Genomic DNA, 21,955 nt, shown 5'->3' with positions numbered 1-21,955 from the left:
TACGGAATAAATATTTAAAAAAAACTTACCAATACATTCCAACTTTCTTTGAGGGCAGAAGTCTTTTGTAAGAAGCTTCAGCTCTTGAACAGCACACTCATAAGGGTAAGAACCTTTCAGTGTGTGAGGGTCCAGGGGGAACAGTGACAAGGGCACACCAAAATCGAGAGGCGAAACATCCTGAAAGAGTTTCATTCGAATCTCACATGAGAGTTCTCTTTCCCTGTGGACCTTCCTGAAAGAAAAAGTAAATCAAAAATAAACGTGAACAAAAAAAATGAAACATGACAAAAGTCGGTACAGTATATATCCATCCATCCATAATTTATAACCATGTCCACATTAGAGTCACAGGTAAGCTGGAGCCTATCCCAGCTGACTTTGGGTAAGAAGTGGAGTACACTCTGGACTGGTCACCAGCCATTCAAAGGATACAATTATACAAACAACCATTCGACTCATTCAAACGCTTTAGAGTCTCTAATTGATCTATTGTGCATATTTTTGGAATGTGCGAGGAAGTCAGAGTACACGGCGAAAACCAACTCACTCCACAGCCAACAGGCAAACTCCACATAGAGACGATGGTTGAATCCTCAATCTCCTGACTGTGCGATGAAAAAAAAAATATTTGGGCAAGTTGGATTAATTTAAAAATCATAACCAGCCAGCAGGATGTACAGTAGTTTGCCCGTAGCTCAATTATATCATATAGAAATAATTATTCATATATGAGTTACACCTAAGCTTTTTTGAAATTGCAAGTTTAGAATGAGTTTTTCTCCTTCAAATAATCTGGAATGTATACATATTGTATGTAAAGGTATTTTTTGCCACTGTGATACATTCAAAAAAAGAGAGTTCACGCCATCTACTGGTCTTTGAAAGAGCTGGTGCGCTGTCCTCCATGTACTAATTACTTTCAACATCTAAAGTTCAGGTCAGTAATGCATAAGTACCGATAAATTAAGTCACTGATGAAGACAAAAGAAAGAAAAAAACAACATTTGCATACAGCCAAAGTAACATTTTTATTGATTTGCTAAGTTGAAACAAAAAAAAAGTCCAAAAAATGCAATGGGCAACATTCTTAGCCCCTTAAAAATTAGTAGTCAATGATATAGCCTTTCTGATTAAAAAAGTGGAATGGACATTTATAAAAGTGAAAAAAAAAGAACAATAGTGTCACAGTGGCTTAAACTTGCATCGCATCTCATAAGCTTGACAACACACTGTGTCCAATATTTTCACAAAGACAAAATAAGTCATATTTCTGGTTCGTTTAATAGTTAAAACAAATTTACATTATTGCAATCAGTTGATAAAACACTGTCCTTTACAATTATAAAAGCTTTTTACAAAAATCTACTACCGTGCTTGCATGTCAGCAGACTGGGGTAGATCCTGCTGAAATCCTATGTATTGAATGAATAGAGAATTATTTTAAATCGGGAAAAAAAAAATTGTTTCTGAATCGAAAATCGTGTTGAATTGGAAAAAAAATCGTTTTTGAATCGAATCGTGACCCCAAGAATCGATATTGAATGGAATCGTGGGACACCCAAAGATTCGCAGCCCTAATAGTAACTAGTATATCGTCCAAAAAAGCGCAGATTCCAACCACTGTAAAGTTCAAGACTTACGGTAATTTAAAAACATCACTGCACATAGTAATGGCAGCTACAGTTTCGATCTTAAAGATCTAAAAAAAATATTTGGGAATGTCCGGCGGGCCAAATTGAAAAGCTTAACGGGCCTCATTCAATCCCCGGCCCTTAATTTGCCCAGATCTGATATACATCTATTTAAGCTACAATTAAACCAGTGAGGGTGGCACTGGGAGCAGGTGGGCAAAGTGTCTTGCCCAAGGACAAAATGCCAGTGACTAGGATGGAGGAAGCAGGGATCGAACCTAAACGCTCAAGTTGCTGGTAGTGAGGCTCTACCAACCAAGCCGCACCGCCCCATGTGTAACATTTTTCAAATAGAAATTAAAAGTATTATTTTTTTTAAATGTAATACATTATACATGCTGTGAACTCAAAAGGAAGTAAAATTTCATCAGTCAAAGACAACTACAAGAGAGTCAAGTACAACTGTACACAGTGCAATTTTTCAACCATCGACTATTAGAGTTAACTATTATTTTGCGGAAAATTAAGCAAATCTGCTGATGGTCTGTTAGTTACCTGCAGTTTTAACAGCAGACTTGCTGACTTTGCCACCGCTGCTGGTGGTGATTCACTTCTGTCTCGAGGGGGATCAAAAACACGTCAATCATTCACGTTATCACATGCGGATGTTTATGCTAGTATTTGATGCAAAATCCACTTTGCAAGTTGTCCTGTTGCTTTCATTTCCCGTGAATAATTCTAACCTGTTAATCGAAGTTGTGCATGCCGACACGTATCAAATCAAAAACCTAGGAGCCGGTTCTCAACGACAACCAGTATATATTTTTACTTTTACAAACAAATTGGATAATTTTTTTAAGAAAAAACTTTTGAAAATCATTTTTTAGGCCATCTCCATGCTTATTTGTTACGTGTATATGTCATTTTGAAAAGATTTTATTGAAATATACTAAATAATACATTGCATAGTCGGTTTGAATCGAGAATCGTGTGGAATCGAGAAGCGAATCTGAATCGAAACGTCACCCCAAGAGTTTCACCTCTAATGATAATATATTCTTTGCATGAGCAGATATTATTTAAGTTTAAAACCTGGTGGCTGTGGATCCATAGGGGGAATCCGTGGTGCGGTTACTTGGAACACAAGCCGTGGTCTAATCACCCCCATTAAGTGCTGTCAAACTGACATGGTTGACCCAGGAAGAGCTCATTCCAACGCGAATAATTTCAAAAGCAGCCACCTATGCGAGACAAACGGCAGTTTCGAGAGTTAAGAGAAAGCAATTACCTGAAAAGAGCAAGCAAGGCACTCCATAGAGGCATAAAAAAGGACTCCTCGATGCTGGCCAGGCACAAGTCCTTATAGCTGGCTGTGTTCAGACACTCAAAGGACAGCAAACAAAGTGACAGAAGTTGCTCTAAAATAAAGAGATTGGAATTACTTAGTGTGCCACTTCATATGCTTCCATTCTCTCTTCAAACTCACCAATGGCTATATGTATGTCTTTGACAATTGCTTTCAGGTGTTGTTTTAGCGCCCTCATCTCCAGGTCTGAAAAGGTTTCCTCCTCCAGCACCTGACAAGTGGCCTTATCACCGCTTAGCTCCGGGTCGAAGCAAGAGTCTTTAATGCTGCTGTCCAGCTGATCCCAGTCTATTTCGGAGAGAAACTGCTCTAAATCTTCAAAAGAGTTGTCGAGCTCCTTCGTCATATACGGCCGACGTTCCTTCCCTTCTCCCACATCATCGGTAATGTTTACGTCATGAGATAGTGACGGCGAAAGCAAGGAGTCGCTGGTGAAGTCCTGGTTATTGCTTGTAGTGCTGCCTGATGATGGTTATAACAGATAATGATGCACAAACAATCATCAAAATGTTTTATCCAATTGTTGGTCAATACGAAAGATTGGGGAAAAGCATCTCCATAATGACAAAAATGATTTGTAGTACAAACCCTGTTTCCACATGAGTTGGGAAATTGTGTTAAAGGGGAACATTATCACCAGACTTATGTAAGCGTCAATATATACCTTGATCGTGCAGAAAAAAGACCATATATTTTTTTAACCGATTTCCGAACTCTAAATGGGTGAATTTTGTCGAATTAAACGCCTTTCTGTTTATCGCGCTGGAGGCGATGACGTCAGAACGTGACGTCGCCGAGGTAACACACCCGCCATTTTCATTTTCAACACATTACAAACACCGGGTCTCAGCTCTGTTATTTTCGTTTTTTTTGACTATTTTTTGGAACCTTGGAGACATCATGCCTCGACGGTGTGTTGTCGGAGGGTGTAACAACACTAACAGGGAGGGATTCAAGTTGCACCACTGGCCCGAAGATGCGAAAGTGTCTGACGCCAGACCCCCATTGAATGTGCTGGAGTGTCTCCACATTTTACCGGCGATGCTAAGGCAGACATGGCACAGAGATGTATGGATAACCTGCAGATGCATTTGCAACGATAGTCAACGAAATCACAAAGGTGAGTTTTGTTGATGTTGACTGCCAGCTAATCGATGCTAACATGCTATTTACCGGCGGTGCTAAAGCAGACATGCTACAGAGATGTATGGATAACCTCTAGATGCATTTGCAACTATATTACGTTGCCTTCCACCCACATTTAATGCGAAAAAAACACCAATCGACGGATTTAGGTTGCTCCAGTGTCAAAAGATGCGAAAGTCCTGATCGTTTGGTCCGCACATTTTACCGGCGATGCTAATGCAGCTATTCGGCCATGCTATGGCTATGAATAGCGTCAATAGCTATTCGCTCAATAGCTTCAGTTTCTTCTTCAATACTTTCATACTCCAACCATCTGTTTCAATACATGCGTAATCTGTTGAATCGCTTAAGTCGCTGAAATCCGAGTTTGAATCCGAGCTAATGTCACTATATCTTGCTGTGGTATTCCCATTGTTTGTTTACATTGGCAGCACTGTGTGACATCACAGGGAAATGGATAGTGGTTTCGCAGATAGCGAAAATAAGGCACTTTAAAGCTTTATTTAGGGATATTCCGAGACCGGTAAAATTTAGAAAAAAAATTCAAAAAATACAAGCCACTGGGAACTGATTTTTTTTTATTGTTTTTAACCCTTTTGAAATTGTGATAATGTTCCCCTTTAAATGTAAATAGAAACAAAATACAATGATTTGCAACACTCAAACGTTTGGGAACTGAGGAAACTAATTATTGAAGCTTTGAAAGTGGAATTCTTTCCCATTGTTGTTTTATGTAGAGTTTCAGTCGTTCAACAGTCCGGGGTGTCTGCTGTCGTATTTTACGCTTCATTATGCGCCTCACATTTTCTATGGGAGACAGGTCTGGACTGCAGGCGGGTCAGGAAAGTACCCACACTCTTTCGTTACAAAGTCACGCTGTTGTAACACGTGCTGAATGTGGCTTGGTATTGTCTTGCTGAAACAAGCAGGGGCGTCCATGAAAAAGACAGCGCTTAGATGGCAGCATATGTTGTTCCAAAACCTGTATGTACCTTTCAGCATTAATGGTGCCTTCACAGATGTGTAAGTTAGTCATGCCTTGGGCACTAATGCACCCCCATACCATCACAGATGCTGGCTTTTGAACTTTGCATCGATAACAGTCTGGATGGTTCGCTTCCCCTTTGTTCCGGATGAAAGATGTCGAATATTTCCAAAAACGATTTGAAATGTGGACTCGTTAGACCGCAGAACACTTTTCCACTTTGCATCAGTCCATCTTAGATGATCTCGGGACCAGAGAAGCCATCGGCGTTTCTGGATGTTGTTGATAAATGGCTTTCGCTTTTGCATAGTAGAACTTTAACTTGCATTTACAGATGTAGCAACGAACTGTATTTCGTGACAATGGTTTTCTGAAGTGTTCTTGAGCTCATGTGGTGATATCCTTTAGAAATTGATGTCGGGTTTTGATACAGTGCCATCTAAGGGATCGAAAGTCTTGGTCATTCAATGTTGGTTTCCGGCCATGCCGCTTACGTGGAGTGATTTTTTTTTCAGATTCTATGAACCTTTTGATGATATTATGGACCGTAGATTCAAGATTCAAGATTCAAGATTCATGATTGTTTATTGTTAAACAGACACAGTTAAACAGTTAAACAGACAGTTTGCCGTACAATGAAAATCTTACTTTGCTAGTCCACCCTTCAACAAGTCACACGGTACTTAGCTAAAAATAAAAATAAAAATGTATATACAAGGCACAGTAAGTACATAACATTATTGCACATTCTGATTGGCAGTCAACAGTATAAATATGGAGGTGACCTTGGGTCACAGCAGCAGTTAAAGTGTCTTTAGTGATCAATGGTGAAAAGTGTCTACAGTGATGGTTCACAGTTCGGGGGTGGTCTAGGTACCTGTCTTTTGTTCCAAAAGACAAAGTAAAAATGGGGGAGGGGTGGAGGAGCTAGCATTCACAAGTTAGCATTCACAAGCCTGCTGGCCTGTGGGTAGAAACTGTTTGTTAGTCTCGTAGCCCTGGATTTCAGGCTCCTGTATTGTCTGCCTGATGGTAGGAAGCTAAAGAGACTGTGCTGGGGGTGTGTACTGTCCTTTATGATGTTGTGTGCTCTCCTGGTGGCCCTGGTAGAGTACATGTCCTGTAGTGAGGGGAAGGCTGCTCCTTATATGTACTGAGCAGTTTTAATCACTCGCTAGAGTGCCTTCCTGTCCTTAGCAGTGTAGTTTCCAAACCAGACCGTGATTGAGCTGGTAAGGACACTCTCAACCGTACTTCTATAGAAGTTGCTTAGAATTTTGGGTGGCATACCAAATTTTCTCTGTCTTCTTAGGGAGTACAGTCGCTGCTGGGCTTTCTTTATTGTTTGTTGGGTGTTGTGATCCCAGGTGAGGTCCTCGCTAATTTGGGTCCCGAGGAATTTAAAGGTTTTCACCCTGTCCACCTTTGTCCCCCCTATGTACAGAGGTGTGTACTGTGCACTCCTTCTCTGTGGGTCAATAATAATCTCCGTGGTCTTGTCTGTGTTCAAGGAGAGATTATTATCCTGACACCAGGCCACCAGTTCCGCTACCTCCCTTCTCAGCTCCCCCGGTGATCAGTCTGACGACCGTAGTATCATCTGCAAACTTGATGATACCGGTGTTGTTTTGGGAGGCCACACAGTCGTGTGTGAAGAGGGTGTACAGTAGGGGGCTCAGCACGCAACCTTGGGGGGGTCCCTACGCTTAGAACCTTTGTGCCTGATGTCTGGTTGCCGATTCTGACTGACAGGGGCCGGTTTGTGAGAAAGTTCAGGACCCAGTCACAGAAAGTTGGTGTCAGACCAACAGTGAGGAGTTTAGCAGTGAGTTTTTGTGGGATGACCGTGTTAAAAGCAGAGCTGTAGTCAATGAATAATAGCCTGGCATAGGTGTCCTTGCCCTCTAAGTGGGTGAGGGTGGTGTGGATGACGGTGTTGACTGCATCCGCAGTGGACCGGTTCTGCCAGTAGGCAAACTGTAGAGGGTCCAGTGTGTCTGGGATGGTCTTCTTGATGTGTGACATGACTATCCTCTCGAAGCACGTCCTCACTATTGGGGTGAGTGCAACAGGGCGATAGTCATTCAGACAGGTCACAGTATTTTTCTTTGGCAGGGGCACGATGGTGGTGATCTTGAAGCAGGTGGGCACAACAGCTTGTGCTAGTGACAAGTTGTATAAGTCAGCAAGTACGTCAGCCAGCTCTGATGAACACACCCTGAGGGCCTGGCCAGGGATGTTGTCTGGGTCGGCGGCCTTCCGTGGGTTTGTTCTCCTCAGAACTGTACGTACCTCTGCTGTTGTCACAGTGAGTGGTGAGTCCTGCGTGCGCTCCATGGTCAGAACCCCTCTCTGTTGGTTGGTGTTGAGGACCTCGAAGCGGGCGTAGAACTCATTCAGCTCATCTGGCAGTGGTCGTTGGCTGTTTGTGACCCCCCTGCTCCCCTGCTTGTAGTCTGTGATGTGTTGCAGGCCTTACCACATGTGCCGGGAATCTGTGGTGGAGTAGAATCCCTCCAGCTTTTGTCTTTAGTGTCCCTTGGCCTTGCTGATGGATTTACGCGGGTCATATCTGGCCTTCTTGTAGTCCTCAGACAAACGCAGTGGAGTGGGCATGTAGCTTGGACCGAACATCACAGTTAATCCAGGGTTTTTGGTTTGGGTATATCTTGTATTGTTTTGTGGGAACAATGTTTTCCACACACGTGCTGATGTAGCCAGTTACAATGGAAGCATATTCCTCTATGTCCACAGTACCATCATCCCTCTGAGCAGCAGTTTAGAACATGTCCCAGTCTGTATTCCCAAAGCAGTCCTGAAACGCTAGTTCAGTGTCTTCATTCCACACTTGAAAATAAGAGCACAGCATTCTCTCAGTTCACGCTGGGATGTAATCCTGGTCCTCAGCTCATCCAGTTTGTTGTCGAGCGAGCGCACGTTAGCTAGCAGCAGGCTAGGTAGTGGTGGTCGCGTAGCTCTAGCCTTTAGCCTAGCATGTAGCCCCGCTCGTAGCCCCTTGTTGTTCTTGTTGTTTTGTGGTTAGCGGGGTCTCGTCGTAGAAGAAAGTTGAAGTCCATCAGACAGTAAGTGAGCTCATGGTGAGCTTTTCCGATGTCCAGAAGTGCATCTCTGTTATATCTCACTGTTCCATGCAAAAACTTTGCATTTAGGATGCAAATTAGTACTAAAATAAATAAAAAACGTAAATGTTGTCGGGAGGAGGACACAAAGTCGTCAGCCACGGGGGGCGCCATCATGTAGATGGTGTAATCCCTAAATTTCTTGCAATTGCACTTTGAGAAATGTTGTTCTTAAACTGTTTGACTATTTGCTCACGCAGTTGTGGACAAAGAGGTGTACCTCGCCCCATCCTTTCTTGTGAAACTCTGAGCATTTTTTGGGAGGCTGTTTTTATACCCAATCATGGCATCCCAATTAGCCTGCACACCTATAGGATGTTCCAAATAAGTGTTTGATGAGCATTCCTCAACTTTATCTGTATTCATTGCCACCTTTCCCAACTTCTTTGTCACGTGTTGCTGGCATCAAATTCTAGAGTTAATGATTATTTGCAAAAAAAAAATGTTGATCAGTTTGAACATCAAATGTGTTGTCTTTGTAGCATATTCAACTGAATATGGGTTGAAAATGATTTGCAAATCATTGTATTCCGTTTATATTTACATCCAACACAATTTCCCAACTCATATGGAAACGGGGTTTGTATACACACACACACACATACACACATATATATATATGTGTGTATGTATGTATATATACATATATATATATATAAAAATATATATACCCTGAGCAGTACATGTGTTCCTTGTAGTATGCGCCTTTTGCGTATAATCACATTTTTTCACTTGTTTGCATGCAATGATCGCACTTTGCAATGGCATATTCATTTTGGTTAGCCGTTTGTCTTTTGTACATTTAACTTTATTATTGATTAATTATTTTTATTTTAAGTTTCATTTTAAAATGAAAGCCAAGTTCCCATACTGTTTGTTCAAAATAGAAAGTGCAGTAAAATATATTTTACCTAACAGTAAACAATCAATTTCAGTATTGATTAAAATAATCGTGATTATTAGTTTGGCCATAATGATGTAGCTCTACACATCACTTTTATTGGGAAGGCTGCAAATTTGCTTTTGTTATTTGACAACTACTATGTTTTGGAGTGTGGAGACAACTTGAGGTTGTTTAGAATAAAAACAGTACCCCTAAAGTTATGGTTTCCATCCTGTCTTCACACCTTCTTGTCTGTACTTTTTTTTTTTTTTTTTTTTTTCTCGGCAATCTTCACATAAAACAAAGAACAACAACAAGAAAAGAAAAAAAAAAAGAAAAAAAACACTCATTTGAGCAATGATTGAGCCGAAAGGGTGTAGGTTGAAGCAACGCTTATATAAACCTACCCCATCACAACAAGAACAAGGTTCAAAATAAATAAAATCTAAAACATGCTTCACTTATATTACTTTTTTTTTTTTAAACAATATATAAGCAACATATATGTAGCACACGTCTCATATACACAGTTTAACATTTAAATCAAACATATAGATTTGTACACTTATATATATATATATATATATCTATATATATATATATATATATATATATATATATATATATATATATATATATATATCTATATATATATATATATATATATATATATATATACATACAGACACATACACACATATATACATATATACACACACACACACATACATATATATATATATATATATATATATATATATAGACATATATCATACATACACAATTCATTTAAATTCCATATAAAGTGGTGATATATACATTTTAATAGAACCTATATGTATAATTATGAAATCATAAATTGTATTCATATACATATATATTATTGTCTTTCTAAAACAATGTTTGCTCTTCTTTCTTATATTTACTAATGATAAATGATTTAAAAAGCTTTTTAAACTGGTTTATGTTGGTGCTGTGTTTTATTTCATCCTTTAAACAGTTCCATATTTTAACCCCTGCATCGGTGATGTCGTCCACAATGACACACGCAGATGAGATGTGTTGTCCTGGCTAGCATTAGCTTTGCAGTTTGTACGCAAACTTAGTCTGTGTTTCAAATAGTTGTTTAGTTTTTGAAGGGGCGTGTGAGTGTTTTGGGGTCAAGGGCACATGATTTCGCCATACAAAAATTCCTTATCCTCAAATTTCCCTCACATTTATGTCAATTTCTGTAATATTCCGCATTTTACAATAGATGTTGTTTTGGTTTGAAAATTCCAAGATTGCGTTAATGCTAAAATAATAAGGTGCTACTTAAGTCGGTGACGCGTCTGTAACCGGGTCGCGTGCAACCACTGTATGGAAATATGATATCATCTGAATTTACGTGAATTCGCACTGGGTAGTATTGACACAATTCGAGTGGTCAATGAACCCCGGATTCCTGTGTAAAATGAGATCAGTCATAATAAACCCTACCTGGATGTACGGGGTTGTTACCGCTGTCGGATGGTCTCACTGCTAGTGCATGACTTGTTGCTAGTCCTTTACTGACAATCGGATACAGCCTGTTGTAGATGCGATATTGTTGTTTCTTCAGCAGCTTCACCACTGGATGATCAGAACTGCAGGAAGGAGACAAAGGACTTAAATAAGTATGTTGTTACATAAACTATGAGTAACAAGGGGTGAAATGAAAGCAAGTATTCAAACTTTTAATTACGTCACTGTTAGAGATGTCCGATATTATCGGCCGATAAATGCTTTGAAATGTAATATAGGAAAATATCGGTATCGGTTTCAAAATTATCGGTATCGGTTTCCAAACAAAAAATGTATTACTTTTTAAAACCCTGCTGTGAACTCGGACGTAGGAAGACGTACAGAGTGCCAATTAACCTTATTGGCACTGTCTTTGCGTGCCGACCCAATCACATAATACCTATGGCTTTTCACACACACACTAGTGAATGCCATCCATACTTGTCCAACAGTCATACGGGTCACACTGAGGTTGGCCGTGTAAACAACTTTAACACTGTTATAAATATGCGCCACACTGTGAACCCACACCAAACAAGAATGACAAACACATTTCGGGAGAACATTCGCATCGTAACACAACAGAACAAATACCCAGAACCCCTTGCAGCACTAACTCTTCCGGGACGCTACAATATACGACCCCCGCCACCCCCTACAACCTCCCCTACCTCAACCCCGCCCACCTCAACCTCCACATGCTCTCTCATCCCAAATTCAAAGCTGCTGTTTTGAGGCATGTTAAAAAAAATAATGCACCTTGTGACTCCAATAATAAATATGGCATTGCAATGTTGGTATTTTTCCCATAACTTGAGTTGATTTATTTTGGAAAACCTTGTCACATTGTTTAATGGATCCAGCTGGGCATCACAACAAAACTAGGCATAATAATGTGTTAATTCCACGACTGCATATATCAGGGGACTCAAACATGCGGCCCGCGAGACGTTATTATGTGGCCCGCGCTTTGATAGGACAATATGATGTTGGCGCGGCCCGCGAGTTTAGTAAGAACGGCGCTTGCCAACGTCCCCAATTTTCCCGGGAGACCCCTGAATTTCAGGGCACCAATTCTCTCGAAGCCCCTGTCAATTTTTACCAGATCAACAATATTCAGGGAGTGCCATAATGGCACTGCCTTTAGCGCCCCCTACATCCTGAACTGACAGCGTGCAAGCCCAGTTGTATGTTGCATCTGGCCATGTGAGACACACGTGTTATTGCAAGATATATTTGATCAACAGCTACACACGTCACACTAAGGGTGGCCGTAAAAAAACTTTTAACACTGTTACAAATATGTGCCAGACGGTGAACCCACACCAAACAAGAATGACAAACACATTTTGGGAGAACATCCGCATCGTAACACAACATAAACACACAAGAACAATTACCCAGAATACCATGCAGACCTAACTCTTCCGGGCTACAATATACACACACGTGCTACCACCAACTCCCCACGCTCCCAACCTCCCTACTTGCGTTGGTTGAGGTGAACAAGTATGTTGCTAGGGCCGGAAAGTCATTCATAGAAGGTGAATTCATTAAAAAGTGCATGTTAGATTTTTTAAGAAATCTTTTCTCGCGGCCCAGCCTCACCCAGTTTATGCATCCAGTGGCCCCCAGGTAAATTGAGTTTGAGACCCCTGGTATATATCGATATCGGTTGATATCGGAATCGGTAATTAAGAGTTGGACAATATCGGAATATTGGATATTGGCAAAAAAGCTCTGTCCTTTATTTTATATTGATACACACTATTTTTTATATATACAAAATGCACTGTGGCATTACTTTATTAGAAGAGCACATATTTATTAATTAATTGAGACAACCCAGTGTTTCTGATACATTCATATGTGCTGCGCCACAATTATTTGGATTGCCAAACACAAAGAGTCAGTGTCCATTACCTGTAAACTCACCGCACATTTATGTGGAGCCCAGAAACCATTACAAATGTTTTTGGAAGCATATGTGTGTTAAGACGCACCCAGGTGTATAACATTTCTTGTTGCTAAATTAGGATTAAAAACATAACGTGTCACACATTTCAAATGACACAAACAAAAAAGGTCCATGACAACGTTCTCGAAAGCAAGCTGTTTGTCCCCAATGAACTGAGGTCTGAAGTCTTGCAGTGGGGACACTCATCTAAAATATTTTGTCATCCTGGCATGAGGCGCACTTGGTCTCTTCTTGGTCTCACAATGGCCGGCCTCAATTTTTCTCCGATGGGAAGAGACTTCAAGGACTTTGTTAACGCCTGCGCCGTTGGTGCCAGAGTTCAGGCCTCTAATCAGCCTCAAGCCGGTCTTTTCTATCCACTACCCATTCTGTCACAACCGTAGTCCCACATTGTATTGGATTTAATTTGTCCTTCTAGTTTCCGGGGGAAACTCTGTCATTCTCAATGTGGTCGACCGTTTTTTTTAGATGGCACACTTTATTCCGCTGTCTAAACTAGCTACATCCTTAGAAACTGCTCAACTATGGTTAAGCATGTTTTCCACATTCATGGTATTTTTCTGGACCTGGTCTTTGACAGGGGATCCCAATTCGCATCCCAAATATGGCATGCTTTTTTTGCAAGTCATCGGGGGCCACCCGGGTCATTTCGTCAAGATATTATCCCTAAACCAACAGCCAGACAGCGCGAGCTAACCCCGATCTGGAAGCGGCACTTCGCTGTGTATGCCACCGACTCTCTTCATCCTGGTCCTCCCACCTTCCTTGGGTGGAGTACGCTCACAATTCCCTCATCTTCTCGGCCACAGGTATGTCTCCTTTTAAAGTCGGCTACGGTTACCAGCTGCCTCTTTTTCCATCCCAGGAGTCAGAGATGGCAATCCCATCTGTCCACCAGCACATTAGCCAAGCTCATCAGGTGTGGCAGGAAACCGTAGGCTGGCGGATTGCCACAGGATACCAGTTACCACTTATCAACCTGGACAAGATGTCTGGCTGACGTCTCAGGACTTACCATTGGCCTCTCGAGGAAGTTTTCTTCCAGGCTTGTGGGGCCCTTCAAGATCACCCGCATCATCAGCCCTGCGGCAGTCAAACTCCAGATGCCTCCATACATCACGTTTTAAACCTCAAGCCGGGTAAAACCAGTCCGCTGTGCCCTTCTTCGACACCTCTTCCCACCGAGCCTACACGATGAAGGCCATTTTAGACTCCAGATGGCTGGGCCGGGGATTTCAGTATCTGGTCGATTGGGAAGGGTCCGGTCCTGAGGAATGCTCATGGGTCTCCAGCTTTTGTATCCTTGATCCGCCAGGGGTCACCTTATAGCGGGTAGTGTTACTGTCAGGAGAAATGCGGGGGTGCCAATGTCTGCGGTACGGCCGGGGCGCCGCCCATATCTTGGCTAAGGCGGCTGGCGGCTTAGCCGGTGGATCCTCCCGCTGCGGAACGTGCACAGCCCCGCTTCGCACAGCAGCCCAACAGACCCACCTTGTTCTAACATGCCAGAGGCTGTTTGCCTTGGAGATCTGCTTGAGATACGGGGTACATGGCAGTGGCAATTGATAAAATATTTTTAAAAAGTGGTCAAAATCAAATATGTGCTTTTGTGTTTACATTTCACTGACTAAATATGTGCTAGAATGGGTTCAACTTTTGTTCAGAATCAGCTATTTTCACGACAGCTGACAATACTTTCTTCTAATACATTCAGTGCATAGAGTGAGTTGTTCCACTGCAGCCAAACTAGACAATTATTGGATAAATGCTCAGCTTTGTCTTGCTGAGAGACCCAGAGTGTCTCTAGAGTGGGCTCGGTTTATAAGTTGGGGAAACCCTGAATACCTTTGTATGCAAGACTTGATTACAAGATTAAAACATTTCAAGTGGGCAAATAATAGAAATGGTAATTTTGCCCAAGATGCCACTTTAACCTCATGCTGTCTTGTTTACCTGAGCAGGCAGGAAATCAATTCAGTCACTAAAGCGACATCATCAGAATTCTCCCTCATGTTGGCTTTCCATTGCTTGGGCCAATCCTAAATAAAGAAGAAATAATTAAAAAGTGTGAAATACTTAGTTGTAAACTGTATTTCCCCTTGAAGGTTCATATTGCAGAAAATAAATCCAACTTACATGGTCTTGCTCGTACTCCAAAACATTGGTATAAAGAATTCGCTGCTCCTGCTCCTCTGGAGTCATTGCCCCGGAGGCTGCAAATCTCCTGACACACACACATCGATAAACTGTCTTAAAAATGCAAAACAAAAATTAACATAGTAAAAGAATATCGTACCAGAAATTTCCCAATTGTTTATTATACATCTATGTAGAAAAAAGTCAAGGTAAAATATGCCAAGGCCAATTTGAGAGGGTTAAAATTAAACGTCATAATCTAATTAAGGGGTCACCAACGCGGTGCCTGCGGGCACCAGGTAGCCCGTAAGGACCAGATGAGTAGCCCGCTGGCCTGTTCTAAAAATAGCTCAAATAGCAGCACTTACCAGTGAGCTGCCTCTATTTCTTTAATTTTATTCATTTACTAGTAAGCTGGTCTTGCTTTGCTTGACATTTTTAATTCTAAGAGAGACAAAACTCAAATAGAATTTGAAAATCCAAGAAAATATTTGTAAGACTTGGTCTTCACTTGTTTAAATAAATTCATTTATTTTTTTATTTTGCTTCTTATAACTTTCAGAAAGACAATTTTAGAGAAAAAATACAACCTTAAAAATGATTTAAGGATTTTTTAAACATATATACCTTTTTACCTTGTAAACTCCTTCCTTTTCTTTCCTGACAATTTTTTTGGTTGTTGTAAAAAATAGTAAATACATTTAATTAGTCCTGTGAAATCTTTCTTCAAACTTATAATTAAAATTCAAAAAAATTATTCTGGCAAATCTAGAAAATGTTTAGAATCAAATTTAAATCTTATTTCAAAGTCTTTTGAATTTCTTTTAAAATTTTTGTTCTAGAAAATCTAGAAGTAATAATGATTTGTCTTTGTTAGAAATATAGCTTGGTCCAATTTGTTATATATTCTAACAAAATGCAGATAGGAATTTAACCTAATTAAAACATGTCATCAAAATTCAAAAATTAATCTTAATCAGGAAAAATTACGAATGATGATCCATAAATTCTTTTTTTTATTTTTTCAAAAATATTCAAAATAGCTAGTTTTTCTCTTCTTTTTTTTGGTTGAATTTTGAATTTTAAAGAGTTGAGATTGAAGATAAACTATGTTTCAAAATTTTATTTTCATTTTTTTTCTGTTTTCTCTTCTTTTAAACCGTTCAATTAAGTGTTTTTTTTTAAATTGTTTTTATTTATTTATTTATTAAAGGTAAAATGGGCAAATTGGCTATTTCTGGCAACTTTTTTAAGTGTGTATCAAACTGGTAGCCCTTTACATTAATCAGTACCCAAGAAGTAGCTCTTGGTTTCAAAAAGGTTGGTGACCTCTGATATAATTTGCATAATTTCCGTAAATTAATTTACAGGGTACCATGATTTACCTGTTGGCTTCTTCCTGCAACCGTAATCTTGTTTCCTCCATCTTCCGCTGGAGCTGGGTTACAAAAAGTGTTAAAGGAAAGCTCAATCAGAAGCCTCTGCGTCATGCAGTAACTCGTATCTGACTAGCATAGCTCGCCTGCTGGAGAATCACATAGCTAGATACAAATACAAAAAACACTTTTGCGACTGTGGAATCTAGATTGGACAAAATGCAGATCACAGTAACAAGCTCTTGATTTTTTGGAAAACAATGCTGAACGGTGTAACAACGCTAGACTAGCTGCGAAGGTTGAGAACTTTGAAAGCCACAGGAATAACATCCAAATAATTGGCCTTCCGGAGTTCACCCAAATACCCAGGCACTCAAGTTTTTTCTCTAACTTACGTGTTGAATTGTTTGGCGAGAAGACTCTTCAATGTCCCACCAAACTGGATTGTGCACACACGGCACTCATCAGTAAACCACAACGAGGGTCGTAGACACAGCCTGTAATCATCCGTCTCCATCGCTACCAGACTAAGGACCTGATACGGGCGGCATGTAAAAAAAAAGGTCCACTCCTTGGGACCCCTGTCCAGATTTTTTAAGACTACGCTACGGAGGTTGTTGAAGTATGCGGTAAATACTGAGCGGTCATGGCTAAACTGTACAACCGCCGTTCTTCGCTGGCCGCATGCAGATAACATTGGATGGTGGGGTAAAGAAGATATTCTCATTCCCCGTAAACCTTTGCAGCTAATTATCACAGGGCTGCCAAGTATGGGAATTTAGTGTCATTATGCTTTACAAAAATATGTGGCCTTTTTTTAACATAGTTTTGGCCTGTTTTAACATCGATTTGTACCTTAAGACTAATGTCCTCACCCCCAGTGGGTCTCCCTGCACTGTGGCCACTGTTCGATTGAATACCCTTTTACAGTAGTTCTCATTCCAAAGACTCTGTGGGTTCCTCTAGAGCGGTCTAAATTGACCCTTACAATGTCTGTAACTGACAGTTATGGGTCAGTTTGGTTCCATTTGTACACTCTCAGAGTTAAAACTATGACATTTTGAATTTTGAGAATCACTGCTTTGGAGGGGAGCTGTCATGCAAGGCCCTAACCACGACCCATCAGGAGCAAGGGTGACATGTCTTGCTCAAAGACACAACGGATGCGACGAGGTTGGTAGAAGGTGGGGATTAAACCAGCTACCCTCAGGTTGCTGGCACGGCCACTCTCCAAACCACGCCATGCCGGCCCCTGATATATCTATCATTCACAAGAAAGACAAGGACCTATCAAGCTTTTTGTCCTTTTGCCCAATTTTGCTCCTTTCTGTTGATGTTAAAATTTAAAATTTAGGTCTAAACATCAAATCGTCCCCACATATCGCTACTTTCAGTAGATCTCCAGGCAATCTTACCACCTCGACCACTCTCTGGGCACGGCCACCGCTGCTGCCCACTGCCCCCCTCACCTCCCAGATCAAGGGTGATGGGTCAAATGCAGAGAATAATTTCGCCACAATTTGTGTGTGTGTGACAATCATTGGCATTTTAACTTTAACTCAGGACAATGTAATCGCTTTTTTCCTCTTTGATTGGCCGATTAAACATGATTTTCTTATACGAATCTTCACAACCTCCCCCTTTTAATGAGCTTCATTTACATTGTTTTTTTTTTCTCCATAAGTTAGATAGAATTCTATTCACTCGCTAAAGACCTCTGCTCCAATATTTCAAAAAGCTCTTATTGACAACACCTGATACTGCCGCCATCCTCTCTTGCCTGTCTGGCTGCACCCAGTAGACGGTACAAGTGCACGCCCAGGCCGACACCTGATAAGCCAACCAACATGACGACAAACGAAAACGAAGCCGGCAATTCCGCCAGCCTCGTTAACCAGCACGCGCATGCGGCGCCACAAACCACAAAAGTGGGTATGGTTTTTAGCGGCAGGAACTGAGAGACTAGTCCGCATAGAGGGAAAAATTAAATTACAGAAACTTCCTGGATGAAAACCAAAGGTTCCCATCCATTCTGAAAGAGCTTGAGAGGTGCTGCAAAGAGGAATGGGCAAAACTGCCAAGAGACAGGTGTGCCAAGCTTGACTTGCTGCCAAAGGTGCATCAACAAAGCATTGAGCAAAGGGTCTGGATACTTGTACATGTAATTTTTGAGTTTTTTATTTTAATACAGTAAAATACATAATTGTTATTCAGGTGTACTGGAGATGAGGCTACGCCGGATAGTCGAACCTCGGCTTCAGGAAGAACAGTGTGGTTTTCGTCCTGGTTGTGGAACTGTGGACCAGCTCTATACTCTCGGCAGGTTTCTTGAGGGTGCATGGGAGTTTGCCCAACCAGTCTACATGTCAGGGTTTCCCACACATTAATCTATTTGTGGCAGCCCGCCACAAAAGAATTACGGCCACCACAAATGAAATAAAATTTAAAAAAAAATTTATTCTTTTTTCTCGGCTTTTGACTCACTCGACCACTCATAAAAGCAATGGGACTCTGTCTGTGAATGGCGCTTGTAGTTACATATTATATAAATATGTAAATATTATATAAGTATGTATATAAATATGTACATAAAGTGTTGTAATTATATTCCAACTCCGCATTCTTCTTGGTCATCGCCGCCGCCGCTGCCATCCCGCCAAACCCCCCCCACCCGCCGCCCGACCACACCACCACAAATAGATGCCTGACCTGTGGGAAACACTGCATGTGCTTTGTGGACTTGAAGAAAGCATTCGACCGTGTCCCTCGGGAAGTCCTGTGGGGAGAGCTCAGAGAGTATGGGGTATCGGACTGTCTTATTGTGGCGGTCTGCTCCCTGTACGATCAGTGTCAGACCTTGGTCAGCATTGCCGGCAGTGAGTCGGACACATTTCCAGTGAGGTTTGGACTCCGCCAAGGCTGTCCTTTGTCACCGATTCTGTTCATAACTTTTATGGACAGAATTTCTAGGCGCAGTCAAGGCGTTGAGGGGTTCCGGTTTGGTGGCCGAGGGATTAGGTCTCTGCTTTTTGCAGATGATGTGGTCCTGATGGCTTCATCTGGCCAAGATCTTCAGCTCTCACTGGATCGGTTCGCAGCCGAGTGTGAAGCGACCGGAATGAGAATCAGCACCTCCAAGTCCGAGTCCATGGTTCTCGCCCGGAAAAGGGTGGAGTCCCATCTCCGGGTTGGGGAGGAGACCCTGCCCCAAGTGGAGGAGTTCAAGTACCTAGGAGTCTTGTTCACGAGTGGGGGAAGAGTCGATCGTGAGATCGACAGGCGGATCGGGGCGGCGGCTTCAGTAATGCGGACGTTGTACCGATCCATTGTGGTGAAGAAGGAGCTGAGCCGGAAGGCAAAGCTCTCAAATTACAGGTCGATCTACGTTCCCATCCTCACCTATGGTCATGAGCTTTGGGTCATGACCGAAAGGATAAGATCACGGGTACAAGCGGCCGAAATGAGTTTCCTCCGTAATGTGGCGGGACTTTCCCTTAGGGATAGGTTGAGAAGCTCTGCCATCCAAGAGGAGCTCAAAGTAAAGCCGCTGCTCCTCCACATCGAGAGGAGCCAGATGAGGTGGTTCGGGTATCTGGTCAGGATGTCACCCGAACGGCTCCCTAGGGAGGTGTTTATGGCACGTCCAACCGATAGGAGGCCACAGGGAAGACCCAGGACACATTGGGAAGACTATTTCTCCCGGCTGGTCTGGGTACCCCGCCTTCCGCCCGATTGTAGCTGAGATAGGCGCCAGCGCCCCCCGCGACCCCGAAAGGGAATAAGCGGTAGAAAATGGATGGATGGATGGTCTGGGAACGCCTCGGGATCCCCCGGGAAGAGCTAGACGAAGTGGCTAGGGAGAGGGAAGTCTGGGCTTCCCTGCTTAGGCTGCTGCCCCCGTGACCCAACCTCGGATAAGCGGAGGAAGATGGAAGGATGGATGGATTTTAACACATTTGCAAAAATGTCAACAATTCTATTTTTTTCTCTCAAGATGGGGTGTACATGAATGAGAAATAAAATTGATTTTAGCAAATGGCTGGAATGACATAAAGAGTGAACCATTTAAAGGGGTCTGAATACTCTCCGTGCACACTGTATAAGGACAGTGACACTGAGTTTTTGAATGTTTCTGAGGGGAAATAACAATGTTGACTGCAGCCTGAATGCACTTTATGTCTTGAACTCACTAAAAAAAAATAATAATAAAATAAAAAATTTAAAAAAAAGTTCAATTAGCCAATAGGATATTATACGTAAGTTTAAATTTTGTTGGGCAGTCTGTGGAAAAGAATGTTGATAGGTTGAAAACACTACACATACATCATAAATAGATTCTCTGTAAAAAAAAAAGTTTTGGGGATTTTATAGGGCTGTTTGGATACGACTTTTTCTCTTCCGCTAAAATACATTTATTTAAGGCTTGAGTATTAGCCGATTTACATTATACATACTTGTAGAATTTTGGAAAAGGTATGCTCAATTGAGGATAATGGTAAGTACGTAAACAGTCATCAATTAATTATTAACCAATTCAAATGGACTTATACGGTCTTTAAGTTGAAGTGGAGTGGTAATTGTTTTAGGCGACACATATACGGTACAATAATTCATGATGTAAAATCAAGCTCATGATGCAGTATGTCGACTGATGCAGACACTGTTGTTTCAAGATACTTTCTAAAATGCTTCTGCCTTGGAGACTAGTATGTGTAAGAAATATGCAACTAGAATTATTTGTTCCTTGTTTATATTGACAAATGTGCTGTTTTAGTCGACAATATTTTTCAATGAAGGACACTTATCATATATGTCTGACCTGTGTGCTATTGTGTGCTTAGCTGTTGTGTAGCTGCCAAGTCCCAGTACCCTACAGCCTACCATGTTTACCTTTTGTATATGACTTGACGAAAACACAATGAAAAACAAACTTTGTGTGCTTTTTGGAGGCCGTTTAGGTGTTAACTGGCTGTCCATCTTAGTAAAAAATACACAGCCGGATTGATGCTGCAGACTAATCTCTCATCCGAGTTGCATCCCCCCACAAACACAAGGTCTTGCAGAAAAAAAATGGTTTAGGAAGGTTAAATATGGCATTAAATTGGGGCTGAAAGGATACTGCCTCTTGCCTTGCTTTGGCTATGATGAGGTTCTCCATCATCTGCCGCTGGAGGGTCAGTGTCTGCGTGAGACGACAGAAATGGTCATTACAATGCGTACTGACATACTGTGATTCCATTGGCTTGTCTACTTTGTCATTTTACGCAATAGCAAACACATTTAGATAAAAAACACAACAGTCAGACTTCTTCATGGACATGGAAAATAAAGACAAAAACAACTGTCAAAACCGTAAAATTAACAGTTTTTAAGATGTAATAAAAATGTAAACAAAAAAAATTACATAAAAACCCCAAATACACAGATTGAACACTTTACAGCACGGATGTCAAACTCGTTTTCATTGAGGGCAACATGACATTTATAGCTGCCTTTAGAGGGCTATATATGTGTGTATATATACACACATATATATGTATATATATATATATATATATATATATACATATATATATATATATATATATACACATATATATATATACATATATATATATATATATATACACATATATATATGTGTATATATATGTGTGTGTATATATATATATATATATATATATATATATATATATATATGCTTAATCCCCTTTGGGGTCGCGGGGGGCGCTGTTGCCTATCTCAGCTACAATCAGGCGGAAGGCAGGG

The 21,955-nt window shown here is 41.1% G+C and overlaps 1 protein-coding gene across 5 annotated transcripts in view; it reads right to left on the bottom strand.

Moving 5' to 3' along the window:
- Window positions 1-21,955, bottom strand: part of LOC133568188 (VPS9 domain-containing protein 1-like) — a 90,908-nt gene that overhangs the window by 29,906 nt on the left and 39,047 nt on the right. For all 5 annotated transcript variants that reach the window (XM_061919943.1, XM_061919945.1, XM_061919944.1 and 2 more), the window contains exons 6-13: window positions 21,306-21,368; window positions 16,196-16,248; window positions 14,811-14,898; window positions 14,628-14,713; window positions 10,634-10,779; window positions 3,121-3,462; window positions 2,923-3,052; window positions 30-235 (exon numbers count right to left, since the gene is read on the bottom strand). In XM_061919943.1, the coding sequence (XP_061775927.1) occupies window positions 30-235; window positions 2,923-3,052; window positions 3,121-3,462; window positions 10,634-10,779; window positions 14,628-14,713; window positions 14,811-14,898; window positions 16,196-16,248; window positions 21,306-21,368 (1,114 nt within the window). The remainder of the gene's footprint in view (window positions 1-29; window positions 236-2,922; window positions 3,053-3,120; window positions 3,463-10,633; window positions 10,780-14,627; window positions 14,714-14,810; window positions 14,899-16,195; window positions 16,249-21,305; window positions 21,369-21,955) is intronic.

The sequence above is a fragment of the Nerophis ophidion genome, linkage group LG14 (assembly GCF_033978795.1).
Source record: "Nerophis ophidion isolate RoL-2023_Sa linkage group LG14, RoL_Noph_v1.0, whole genome shotgun sequence".
Classification (NCBI taxonomy): Eukaryota; Metazoa; Chordata; class Actinopteri; order Syngnathiformes; family Syngnathidae; genus Nerophis; species Nerophis ophidion.
The sequence above is the reverse complement of the archived record's forward strand: the minus strand, read 5'-3'. Positions and strand labels throughout refer to the sequence as shown.